This window comes from Cervus elaphus, chromosome 24 (assembly GCF_910594005.1).
Source record: "Cervus elaphus chromosome 24, mCerEla1.1, whole genome shotgun sequence".
Classification (NCBI taxonomy): Eukaryota; Metazoa; Chordata; class Mammalia; order Artiodactyla; family Cervidae; genus Cervus; species Cervus elaphus.
The window spans coordinates 20,138,530-20,151,435 of record NC_057838.1 but is presented as its reverse complement, the minus strand read 5'-3'; the positions used below and the strand labels follow the sequence as shown (position 1 = coordinate 20,151,435).

Below are 12,906 nucleotides of genomic sequence, written 5' to 3'. Positions count from 1 at the left end.
GCAGAGGCAGTACTGCAAAGGCGTATGAGGGAAATTTAAAACAATTCTTTTTTACACAGGAACTTTTTAGGGGAGAAGAAAATGTCTGTATGATTGTGGTGGAAGTTGTATGACTGCACACATTTGTCAAAACTCATCGAATTATACACTTAAAATTAGAAGATTAGTTTTAAATAAATTATACCTCCATAAAGCTGATTTAAAAAATCAATTCAAGGAAAAGATATAAGCTAAAGCAAGTGTCTGAGGTCAGGGGTGGCAGCCGAGAGGAGCAACCCCACGCCCAAGGCCAGGGGCAGCGGCCGAAAGGAGCTACCCCACACTTGAGGTCAGGGGCGGCTGCGCTGGCACAGGAGGGCCGAGAGGAGCTACTCCACGTTCAAGGTCAGGAGGGGCGGCCTGAGGAGATACCCCTCGTCCAAGGTAAGGAGCAGCGGCTGCGTTTGCTGGAGCAGCCGTGAAGATACCCCACGTCCAAGGTAAGAGAAACCCAAGTAAGACGGCAGGTGTTGCGAAAGGGCATCAGAGGGCAGACACACTAAAACCATAATCACAGAAAACTAGCCAATCTGATCACAGGACCACAGTCTTCTCTAACTCAGTGAGACTAAGCCATGCCCTGTGGGGCCACCCAAGACAGACGGGTCATGGTGGAGAGGTCTGACAGAATGTGGCCCACTGGAGAAGGGAATGGCAAACCACTTCAGTGTTCTTGCCTTGAGAACCCCATGAACAGTATGAAAAGGCAAAAAGATAGGACACTGAATGAGGAACTCCCCAGGTTGGTAGGTGCCCAATATGCTACTGGAGACCAGTGGAGAAATAACTCCAGAAAGAATGAAGGGATGGAGCCAAAGCAAAAACAATACCCAGTTGTGGATGTGACTGGTGATGGAAGCAAGGTCCGATGCTGTAAAGAGCAATATTGCATAGGAACCTGGAATGTTAGGTCCATGAATCAAGGCAAATTGGAAGTGGTCAAACAGGAGATGGCAAGAGTGAACATCTACATTCTAGGAATCAGTGAACTAAAATGGACTGGACTGGGTGAATTTAACTCAGATGACCATTATATCTACTACTGTGAGCAGGAATCCCATAGAAGAAATGGAGTAGCCATCATAGTCAACAAAAGAGTCTGAAATCCAGTGCTTGGATGCAATCTCAAAAATGACAGAATGATCTCTGCTTGTTTCCAAGGCAAACCATTCAATATCACGGTAATCCAAGCCTATACCCCAACCAGTAATGCTGAAGAAGCTGAAGTTGAACGGTTCTATGAAGACCTACAAGACCGTTTAGAACTAACACCCGAAAGATGTCCTTTTCATTATAGGGGGCTGGAATGCAAAAGTAGGAAGTCAAGAAACACCCGGAGTAGCAGGCAAATTTGGCCTCAGAGTGTGGAATGAAGCAGGGCAAAGGCTAATAGAGTTTTGCCAAGAGAACGCACTGGTCATAGCAAACACCCTCTTCCAACAACAAAAGAGAAGACTCTACACATGGACATCACCAGATGGTCAACACCGAAATCAGATTGATTACATTCTTTGCAGCCAAAGATGGAGAAGCTTTATACAGTCAGCAAAAACAAGGCCGGGAGCTGACTGTGGCTCAGATCATGAACCCCTTATTGCCAAATTCAGACTCAAATTGAAGAAAGTAGGGAAAACCATTAGACCATTCAGGTATGACCTAAATCAAATCCCTTATGACTATACAGTGGAAGTGAGAAATAGATTTAAGGGATTAGATCTGATAGACAGAGTGCCTGATGAACTATGGATGGAGGTTCATGACATTGTACAGGAGACAGGGATCAAAACCATCCCCATGGAATAGAAATGCAAAAAGGCAAAATGGTTGTCTGAGGAGGCCTTACAAATAGCTATGAAAAGAAGAGAAGCGAAAAGCAAAGGAGAAAAGGAAAGATATTCCCATTTGAATGCAGAGTTCCAAAGAATAGCAAGGAGAGATAAGAAAGCCTTCCTCAGTGATCAATGCAAAGAAATAGAGGAAAACAACAGAATGGGAAAGACTAGAGATCTCTTCAAGAAAATTAGAGTTACCAAGGGAACATTTCACGCATAGATGGGTTCGATAAAGGACAGAAATGATATGGACCTAACAGAAGCAGAAGATATTAAGAAGAGGTGGCAAGAATACACAGAAGAACTGTACAAAAGAGATCTTCATGACCAGATAATCACGATGGTGTGATCAGTCACCTAGAGCCAGACATCCTGAAATGTGAAGTCAAGTGGGCCTTAGAAAGCATCAATAAGAACAAAGCTAGTGGAGGTGATGGAATTCCAGCTGAGCTATTTCAAATCCTGAAAGACGATGCTATGAAAGTGCTGCACTCAATATGCCAGCTAATTTGGAAAACTCAGCAGTGCCCACAGGACTGGAAAAGGTCAGTTTTCATTCCAATCCCAAAGAAAGGCAATCCCAAAGAATGCACAAACTACTGCACAATTGCACTCATCTCACATGCTAGTAAAGTAATTCTCAAAATTGTCTAAGCCAGGCTTCAGCAATACGTGAACCGTGAACTTCCAGATGTTCAAGTTGCTTTTAGAAAAGGCAGAGGAACCAGAGATCAAATTGCCAACATCTGCTGGATCATCAAAAAAGCAAGAGAGTTCCAGAAAAACATCTATTTCTGCTTTATTGACTATGCCAAAGTCTTCAACTGTGTGGATCACAATAAACTGTGGAAAATTCTTCAAGAGATGGGAATACCAGACCACCTGACCTGCCTCTTGAGAAACCTATATGCAGGTCAGGAAGCAACAGTTAGAACTGGGCATGGAACAACAGACTGGTTCCAAATAGGAAAAGGAGTCCGTCAAGGCTGTATATTGTCATTGTGCTTATTTAGCTTATATGCAGAGTACATCATGAGAAACGCTGGGCTGGAAGAAGCACAAGCTGGAATCAAGATTGCTGGGAGAAATATCAATAACCTCAGATATGCAGATGACACCACCCTTATGGCAGAAAGTGAAGAGGAACTAAAAAGCCTCTTGATGAGAGTGAAAGAGGAGAGTGAAGAAGTTGGCTTAAAACTCAACACTCAGAAAACTAAGATCATGGCATCTGGTCCCATCATTTCATGGCAAATAGATGGGGAAACAGTGGAAATAGTGTCAGACTTTATTTTTTGGGGCTCCAAAATCACTGCAGATGGTGACTGCAGCCATGAAATTAAAAGACGCTTACTCCTTAGAAGGAAAGTTATGACCAACCTAGATAGCATATTAAAAAGCAGAGACATTCCTTTGCCAACAAAGGTCCGTCTGGTCAAGGCTATGGTTTTTCCAGTGGTCATGTATGGATGTGAGAGTTGGACTGTGAAGAAAGCTGAGCACCGAAGAATTGATGCTTTTGAACTGTGGTGTTGGAGAAGACTCTTGAGAGTCCCTTGGACTGCAAGGAGATCCAACCAGTCCATCCTCAAGGAGATCAGTCTTGGGTGTTCATTGGAAGGACTGATGCTGAAGCTGAAACTCCAATACTTTGGCCACCTCATGGGAAGAGTTGACTCATTGGAAAAGACCCTGATGCTTGGAGGGATTGGGGGCAGGAGGAGAAGTGGACGACAGAGGATGAGATGGTTGGATGGCATCACCGACTCGATGGACATGAGTTTGAATAAACTCCAGGAGTTGGTGATGGACAGGGAGGCCTGGCGTGCTGCGATTCATGCGGTCGCAGAGAGTCAGACACGACTGAGCGACTGAACTGAACTGAACTGAAAGCAAGTGTCAGACACCCCTTGCCCTAAAAGCAAAGTATAAATTAGGAGTATCCACGTGTCGGCACGAGTTCCTGGGTTGGGCAGCCACATGCCAGCCAGTGGAAACATCAAGGAATTCCTGCTACCTGTTGCCTCTACCAGGTACCAGGAATAACTAGGGCTGAGGAAGCAGCTTCATCTTCACCAGAAATAAGTAGAGATCTTGGACATATGCAGAAACCTGCTAACTCAGAGGGGCCAGGACAAGTCTTGAAATATATATGTGGTTCTCCATTGGGAGTTTTGTTTTCAGCTGCTCTAGACAGGAGGGTATTTGAGGGTCACCCCTGGGTCCTGGGATTTTCACCCAACTTAAAGCCTAAGGTTAGGAGGGTGGATCTCCTTATATCTCCTGGGCAGGCAGCACCCCCTGGAAGCAACAAAGGCAAAGAACTGAAGCTTTGCCTGGAGATGGATGGGGGTGGGGGGAAGGGGGTTGTTGGGGCAGGGGAAGCAGAAACACCAGATCGCTCGCTCTGCAGAAATGGGAGGGTGGCAGCAGAAAGAAAGCCCTGCAGAGGGACTTCCCTGGTGGTCCAGTGGTTAAGAATCTGCCTTCTAATGCAGGTGACATGGGTTCGATCCCTGGTCAGGGAACTAAGATCCCACATGCCTCAGAGCAACTAAGCCCACGTGCCACAACTACTGAGCCTGCATGCCCCAGAGCCTGCAAGCTACAACGAAAGATCCCGATGCAGCCAAATAAATAAAATAGAAAAGAAAACAAAGAAACCTCTATAGAGAGAGGATGCCTCTAAGCACAGTGCAATGGCCACATGCACACAACTCTTCCCCAAGCCCGATGAACAATAACAAAGAAGAAAGTAAAAAGGGATCAATTCTTCTTACAGGAGATTAGGGAAGGAGCAAGCAGCAGACAAGAGATTTCAACAACTTTTGGAAAGAAAGAAAGCCAAATGATCAGAGAGGAGGGTCCTCAGGGGAGGTGAGCTACACAACCCATAGGTACGTGCAGGCACCACGGAGGCTGGCACGAGGTGGGGGATGGAAAGCTGGGCTGAAAGTCTGAACCTAGCTGTTGGAATCTGGGTTCCCCTGCCAGCGGCCATCTGCTCCTCTAAGGGATCACACCTTCCAAGTCTGTTCTAGAGATTCTACCCATAAAGGCTGAGGGACCAGGGAGCTGGCACAGCAGTCAAGTTGAGGTGTGGGCTGAAACACAGGAACAGGTGAGGTCTCCAACTCAGCCATGAGACCGCCATCCCTCTCCCCAGACTGGCTCTCAGACACTCCGCCAGCCCTGCAGAAGGCTGGGGAATTCTTCCCTGGAAACCAGACGGGCTCCAGAAAAGAGACTTTGCCCTCTATGTTTGAGGGTCACCGCCGGCAAAAAAGTGAGCTTGCAGTCTGGTCCCACGATGGGAAACCCGAGAGTCAGACCTGAGGCTCTAACAGCTCCCATGGGTACTTCCAACACATCACTCTGTTTTCAACCCGTGCTCCTGCTCCGCTGGTACCCACACACCTGGAGCCCAAACTCGACAGGCCCAGACAGCAGGAAGCGCTCTGGACTCTTCCTCTTCTTACTGTCCTCACTCATTCTCATCAGAATTCCCCTCTGCAGATGCACAGACTTAAATATCCTGTAATCTGTTGAGTCTGTCTTCCTAGAATCTATATCCCCTTTCCATCTTGAGATATGTGCTGTGTGTGTATAAAAATACATGTTTCCTTGTTTCATTAGAGATGAAGACGTATTTCCTATTTCTTCTGTCCTTAGTCATTTTCAGATGATTTCCAAGACCCATTTTTATACCATCTTAAAACTGAATGATCAAATGACCATATCTCTAAAATGCAGCTTTTAAAGGGAAAAAAGTGACTTTAAAATCACCATGTAAAAAAAAATAAAATAAAAATAAAAAATAAAATCACCATGCATAGTAAAATTACATTCTTAAATGGATCAACTTGGTGTTAAAAAGGCAATCATTTTTTCTTCTTTTTTTAATTTTTTGGCCACACCCCACAGCCTGTGGAATCCACTTCCCTGACCAGGGATCAAACCTGCACCCCCTTCATTAGCAGCACAAGGTCTTAACCTCTAGACCACCAGGGAAATCCCAAGCCAATCATTTCTATTGTCATAATACTCATTAAATGTCATCAAAAATCACTATCAGTCCTTCAGTGTCAATAGCTGTTCACTAAGATACACTTCTTCCAAAATTCACACTGCAACTAACCACTGTGTAAAAACCCAAATGTACCTCGTACGACTTGGTTTCCAAGTCTTTAATGTAGTCCTCAGCATCGGGCAGGCTCTTGTAATAAGCCATGTTTCTCTTCATCATCTCGTCATCAGGATGCTTCAGTAGAAAGGTGTGAGCAGCTGCAATGGCTTTCGGAAGATTATTTGCCTAAAGTACAGAGAGGAGAGACAAGAGCTACTCAGTGGGTGGTGAGCGTCATTTCTATAGAACAAGAACATCTGTTCAGTCCTTAGGCAATTTTGTGTTTCTACACGTTTCCAGCTCAGGGCTCAGTGATTTCCAAGGCCCAGCATACCTGGTCCAGCCTCTCTGCATGAGCGTTCATTCCCTGTGGGTGAGCGATGTACCCTCTGTGCCTGCCCCGATCTACTCTGCCGTCTCCACCCTCCCCTGCCCAGGAGGATGGCATACGGGCTGTCCCTGCGGACTCCCTTGCCCTCCAGCTTCCGGTGGGTTCAGCCCCAACAGGTGCCCAACAGGAGACTGAAGGAAGGGAAGAGAATAAGGCGGGTATGTTTTTGTCCTGGCTCCTTCCCTGCAAGGTCACTCCCTTAATTGACGGTCACAGCCCTTCTCAGTGGAGAGTCTCTCCATCTAGTCTCTCTCCTTCCATGTTACCCCTTCTGGCCTGGGAGGTGGGTCACATCCCACTGTCACCAGCTTTTGTAAGTAACCGCCTTATTCATAAGTGTTCCTCCAGTTACCCCATATGACTATATCACATCTTTTCTGCCAGAACCTTTTCCTGGGTCTCTCACAGAACCTCTGTTTCATCTTCTCAAGGACCCCCACCACCTCCTCATTCACTCATCCATTCACTCAGCAAATATTTGTTGAGAGTCTCTGCAGGATAGGTGCAGTTCTAGGAAGTGAGTCTTGGGGGGTTGGGAGGAAGATCCCTGCCTTTACATGCAAGTGAGTCCTCCCCATCTCCACAACCTCAATCAAGAGACTCTTTTAAATACATATATATATGTATATATATTTAAATTCATATATATATATATATGAAAGTGAAAGTCACTCAGTCATGTGTGAGTCCTGGCGACCCCATGGACTATACAGTCCATGGAATTTTCCAGGCCAGAATACTGGAATGGGTAGCCTTCTCCAGGGTATCTTCCCAACCCAGGGATAGAACCCAGGTCTCCCGCCTTGCAGGCAGATTCTTTACCAGCTAAACCACCAGGGAAGCCCAAGAATACTGGAGTGGGTAGCTATCCCTTCTCCAAGGGAACTTCCCAACCCAGGAATCGAACCGGGGTCTCCTGCATTGCAGGCAGATTCTTTACCAGCTGAGTTATCAAGGTATATATTTATCAGGGTATATAAGTATATATATTTATTTAATTAATTTATTTGGCTGTGCTGGGTCTTAGTTGCAGCATGTGGGGTCTAGTTTCCTAACCAGGGATCAAACCCAGGCTCTCTATATTGGCAGTGAGGAGTCTTAACCACTGGACCACGAGCCTCTATTACGTCAGCCTGTCTTCTGCATTCCTGGCACCTGGCAGAGTTCCTAGGACAAGGAAGGACTCGGTAAGTACCAGTGACTTGGACAGGACATCACCACTACATATCTTCATGAAATTAATTTATGTTTCCCTCTCTTTTCCCCTCTCTCCACCCCATTCGGCGGTGATCAACTGATTCTGAGTCTCACTGCCTCAGGGGAGGTCAGGACACAGAAGTATGACCAAAGCCCTTGTACTCCTTAGAGAACTTGGCAAACATGTGAAGAAGAGGAAATTGAGAGAGGGAACTGCAGGAAGAAGCTGACTGGCCTGGAAGAAGCAGAGGAAGGATTTCCCTGTCTGTTCAGCACCCGAGTTTCCACTGAAGCGGATATGGGTTCAATCCCTGGCTGGGGAACTAAGATCCAGCATGCCATGCCACATGGCCAAAAAAAAAAAAAAAAAAAAACACACCAAGGAGGAGGAAGAGGAATCTTCTAGGCTAGAAAAAACTCCCTCCTTGGGGTCTGCAGGGGCAGCAAGGTCTGTGGCCCCTGATCCTCAGGTTTGGTACCTGCAGGCAGAGCCCAGAAGTCTTCAGGGAGAATGAGGTGCCCTGGGGTGAGTGAAAAGGGGCACAGAAAGGGATAGGGACACCTCCCTGTGTGGACACGCAGGCAGCAAACAGAGGGCCCCCTCCCCCACCGTGGATGTCATGGCCCCTCCATGCCCTGAAATCACCGCACAACCTGGGGGACGGAGGAGGGGACCCATACATGTGCAGGGAGACTCCGTCAGCCAATCCAGAGGGACTCTCAGGGGCAGGAATTAGGGAATTCTGTTTGGGGAGAGAAAGGAATATTTGGCACGGTCTGGATTTCTGAGAATCAAAGGGCAGCACATAGCCTGGGCAGGAACTGCCCCAGAAACGCGAGCCTAGTCATTTGGAGATAAGGGCAGAGGCTGCCCTGGAGTGGCGGCTGGCGATAAGGACAGACTTCCAGAAGTCCGTGCTGACGTCTGAGGAATGCCAGCTAGTGGCCTGGAGTGGGGCTGTCTCCCTCCCCCCACTCCCCCTGGCCCCCTGGCCTCCTCTCCGGCCCCTCCCTCCCCCAACCCCCCCAGACCCCTGTGGAAGAGCGTAGCCCTAACCACATGACCACCGCGGAATTCCCGTTACTGACTTTAAGTGATTGTCACAAGACCTGTAAAGGGTTTTGAAGAGAAGTTATGAATTTCCTAGCCTTTGCGGATGCCACGATGGAGGAAACCCCTACCTTCCGGTCACCCTGAATTAAATGTTCCTCCCCTTTTGCCTCGTTTCACATTCACCCATATTTTAAAGAAATCAGAGCTTCCATTATTCTCTGGGTTTAAAAATAAAACGTTTCCCGCTTGATTATATGACTCAAATTTGACTCAGACTGTATGTGCCAAAAGCTCTACAAAAAAGAGGATTAACGAGTCTTTTTCAGCGTAAAAATATAGTGCTTGTATGAGTCAGCCATCATTTCTGAGTCCCGGAAATGTATTAATCTCATCCCCGGTCTATTTTAAAACTGTTTTTTTGTTTGTTTGTTTATTTTTTTATTGCTAGGACAAACATTCACAAATGTGATACTTTATATAAAGCTGTAGCAGGCATAGAAATAACCCAGTTTTTCTCCTATTTAGGGTTTTGTGCTATTTTATGACCCATATGAATGTAACATACACGTGGACCCGTTTCAGAGAAATATGAAAAGCAGATCTTGCAGCCCAAAGACACAGAGTTTACCAAATCGTTTTCCAATAAAGTGGAAACAGCTTTAAGAGGGCTCTCTTGGTAAAACCCATTGAAGACGCGCCAAGCTAAAGCCTCTTTATCCAGTTAACAGGGAACTCAGCCCATTCTTAAAACTTCGGGGTCCCCCGTGTAAGGACCTAGAGGGTAAACTGCAATCTGTGGCTATTTTTAGCCAGCAATCACAGACGGAATGCATGCCGTCACAAAAAGGAGGAAGACAAGCGCGTTACACTGTAGATGAAAGCCAGCGGAGAGCGCCAGCCCTGACGAATCACAGCGCTCAGGTTCTCCTCTTCCAGGCAGGGAAGTGTCCTTCCAAGGAGCCCTGCCCTTTTCTGGCCTTAAGTTCCTCTTTAAAAGAGACTGGCCGGCCCCGCAGGTCCTCTTCCGCCCTACTCCCTTGAGAAAAGGGATTTTGATGGTATCTACCAAAAACGGAAGTCTGTCTTCAAATAACACTGTGCTAGTCGTTAGATATACATCCTCTGCCTCAGAACCACCCTTCAAGGAAAGTATTTTTCATCTTTATCTATGAAATAGAATACGGGGATGAGGATTTGAAAGCCTCCCTTAGCGACGCTGAGTGCGAGAGAACTGGGTCAAGAAAGGGCGGTGGGACCAGACCCAGGACGCAAGCACCAGGCAGGGGTCTAGGGGCGGGCCTAGGGGGCGGGGCCTAGGCGTGGGGCGGGGCCTAGGCGTGGGGCGGGGCCGGGGCGGGGCCTAGGCGTAGGGCGGGGCGAGAGGACTTGCCTTGAAGTAAGCGAACTGCAGGAACTTGTAGGGCTCTCGGCGCTGGAAGTCCGCCAGTACTTCGCGGCTGGGCTGCGACTGGCGGAAGGCCGGCAGGCCCTGCTTGCAGCGTTTGAGGCAGTGCGCGCGGCGCAGCAGGCCCCCGAAGAGGCGCAACTCCGGGTGGCGCGCGAGGCCGGCGGCGGGCTCGGGCTGCGGCGCCGCGCTGCAGTTGCGGTGGCAGAAGGCCTCGCTGTCTCGTAGCAGGCGGTGCAGCCGCAGGCTGATCTCCAAGTAGCCCACGCTCTCCGCCCAGTGCTCGCTGCTGTACTGGTCCAGCGCGTGCCGGTAGGCCGACTCGAGCGGCATCAGCTCGTCCCGCGGGAAGCTGCGGAAGCTGTAGCGCTCGTACTGGGCGCGCCCCGAGGGCAGCGTGCACACCGCACACAGCAGCGCCAGCAGCGCCGCGGCCGCCCGGCGCCCCGGCTCCATCGCTCCCGGCGGAAGGAAGGAAAGAGAGGAGAAAGAAGGAAAGGAAAAGGGAGCCGAACGCTGAAGAGGCGGAGACGCCAGCCTCAGGCCCGCCCCGTCCGGCCGCCCCTCCCCACCCAGCCGGGGGGTCCGGGCGAAGCTGCCCGTACGGGGAGGGTGTCCTAGGGAGGCGCGCTGCCCTCTAGTTCCTGCGTGTCTAACCCGTGATCCCCGGCTCCGCTGATTGCTCCTTTGGAGACGGCGGCCTGGAAGCCAGACGCGGCCCTGATGGATCAGCGCTGCTTAGACTTTAGAATCATTTAGAGGACTTTTGAAAAACGCAGATTCACAAGTGACTCCAGAGTTTCTCTTTCACCAAATCTGACTGAGATGGGGATCTGAGGGTTTGCAGTTTTAACCAGCACCCTAGTGAGGCTAATGCTGCCTGTCCACGGCCTACACTTTGATGACCGCAAACGACCTTACATTTCAGTGAGAGAGAGAGAGAGTGCATATATAAAATTAATAAGGATGTCGGTGGCACTTTGTAAACTATTGAGCTAATCAAGTTGAAGATGCACACACCTTATGATTGCGATTCCACGCTTCAGAATACGCTCGAAAAACGTGTACGTGTGCATCAAAAGATGTGGATGAAATGTTAAAGGCAGTACTGTTATTTTATTATTATTAATTTTTTTGGCCGCACCGCGCGACTTTCAGGGATCATAGTTCCCCGACCACAGAGCACACCCGTCCCAGCAGTGGGAGCGCCAAGTCCTAACCAGTGGACCGCCAGTGATTAAGTCCCAGCATTGTGATTTTAATTACTTAAATTTTTTATTTTTAAATAATTTACAAAAAATTGCAAGGATAGTACATACAACTCCTATATATCCTTTATACACATTCACAAATGAGTAACTTAGGCCACATTTCTTTTTCTGAATCATTTGAGAGAAGATTGCATACATCAGGCCACTTACCCTTTAATCTTTAAGTATGTATGTCCTAGGAACCGAAACTGTGTGTGTGCTCAGTCGTGTTCGACTCTTTGCAATCCCATGGACTATAGCCTGCCAGGCTCCTCTGTCCATAGGATTCTCCAGGCAAGAATACTGGAGTGGGTTGCCATTTCCTCCTCCAGGGGATCTTCCCGACCCAGGAATTGAACCTGTGTCTCCTGCATCGGCAGGCGGATTCTTTACCACTGCCCCACCTGGGAACTAAACTACAATGCTCAAATTCATTAACGATCAAATTCACTAATCCATATCCCCTATTCCAGTTTTGTCAACTAATAATGTCTCTTACGGGCTTCCCTCGTGGCTCCGCAGTAAAGACTCTGCCTGCAGTGCAGGAGTTGGAGATGCACTGGTGGCTCAGTGGTTAAAAAAAAAATCTGCCTCCCAATGCAGGAGACATAAGGGAGGCGGATTCAATCCCAACTGTTGTTGTTTCGACTAAACAATAACAACAATGTCTTGTATAGCAAGTATAGCACGTTCTCCCCCTGGGCAGGAAACAGTCCAATATCATGTATTGTATCTAGTTGTTTCTTCTATCTAATGTTCCAGAATCTGAACCTTCAGATTTTATTGTTATGCTATTGACGCTAAGAGTACGGGTCGAAACAACAGTGAGATCCACCACACGCCTATTGAATGGCCAAAACTCAAAATACTGACAGCAGCAAATGCTGACAAGGATGCAGAGCAACAAGAACTCTGTTCATCGCTGGTGGGAATGTGAAATGGTACAGTCACTTTGGAAAGACAGTCTGGCAGTTTCTACCAAACTAAACATACCCTGCCATACCACCCAGCAAACTTAGATTCACTGGTATTGACTGAAATAAGGTGAAAACGTCTATCCATACAGAAACCTACACATGAATGTTTATAGCAGCTTTTTACATAATGACTAAAACTTGGAAGCAAACAAGATGTCCTTCAACGGGTGAATGAATGAACTGTGGTACATTCACATCCGGACAATGGAATATTACTCAGCACTAATGAAATGAGCTATCACGCCACAAAAAGACATGGAGGAAACTTAAATACATTTTACTACATAAAAGAAGGTTACATATGAAAAGGTTATATACTGTATGATTCCAACTATATATGACGTTATGTTTGGGGGTTTTATTATTTGTTTTTGTTGTTGTTGTTGTCGGCTGCACCACACTGCTTGTGAGATCTTAGCTCCCCAACCAGGGATTGAACCTGGGCCCTTGGCAGTGAGAATGTGGAGTCCTAACCAATGGACCAGCAGAGAATTCCCCCAACTACATGACATTCTGGAAAAGGCAAAACTTTGAGAACAGTAAAAGGATCACTGATTGCCAGGTGTTATGGGGAGAGAGGGATAAACAGGCACAGCACAGAGGATTTTAGGGCAGCGAAAGTATTTTGTGTGATA

At 47.6% G+C, this 12,906-nt stretch overlaps 1 protein-coding gene across 2 annotated transcripts in view; it reads right to left on the bottom strand.

Moving 5' to 3' along the window:
- The window catches only part of LOC122683065 (cartilage associated protein), a 43,124-nt gene extending 32,341 nt beyond the window's left edge, over window positions 1-10,783 (bottom strand). For both annotated transcript variants that reach the window (XM_043886602.1, XM_043886601.1), the window contains exons 1-2: window positions 10,030-10,783; window positions 6,034-6,183 (exon numbers count right to left, since the gene is read on the bottom strand). In XM_043886602.1, the coding sequence (XP_043742537.1) occupies window positions 6,034-6,183; window positions 10,030-10,500 (621 nt within the window). In that variant the 5' untranslated portion in view covers window positions 10,501-10,783. The remainder of the gene's footprint in view (window positions 1-6,033; window positions 6,184-10,029) is intronic.
- Window positions 10,784-12,906: the final 2,123 nt, after the last annotated feature.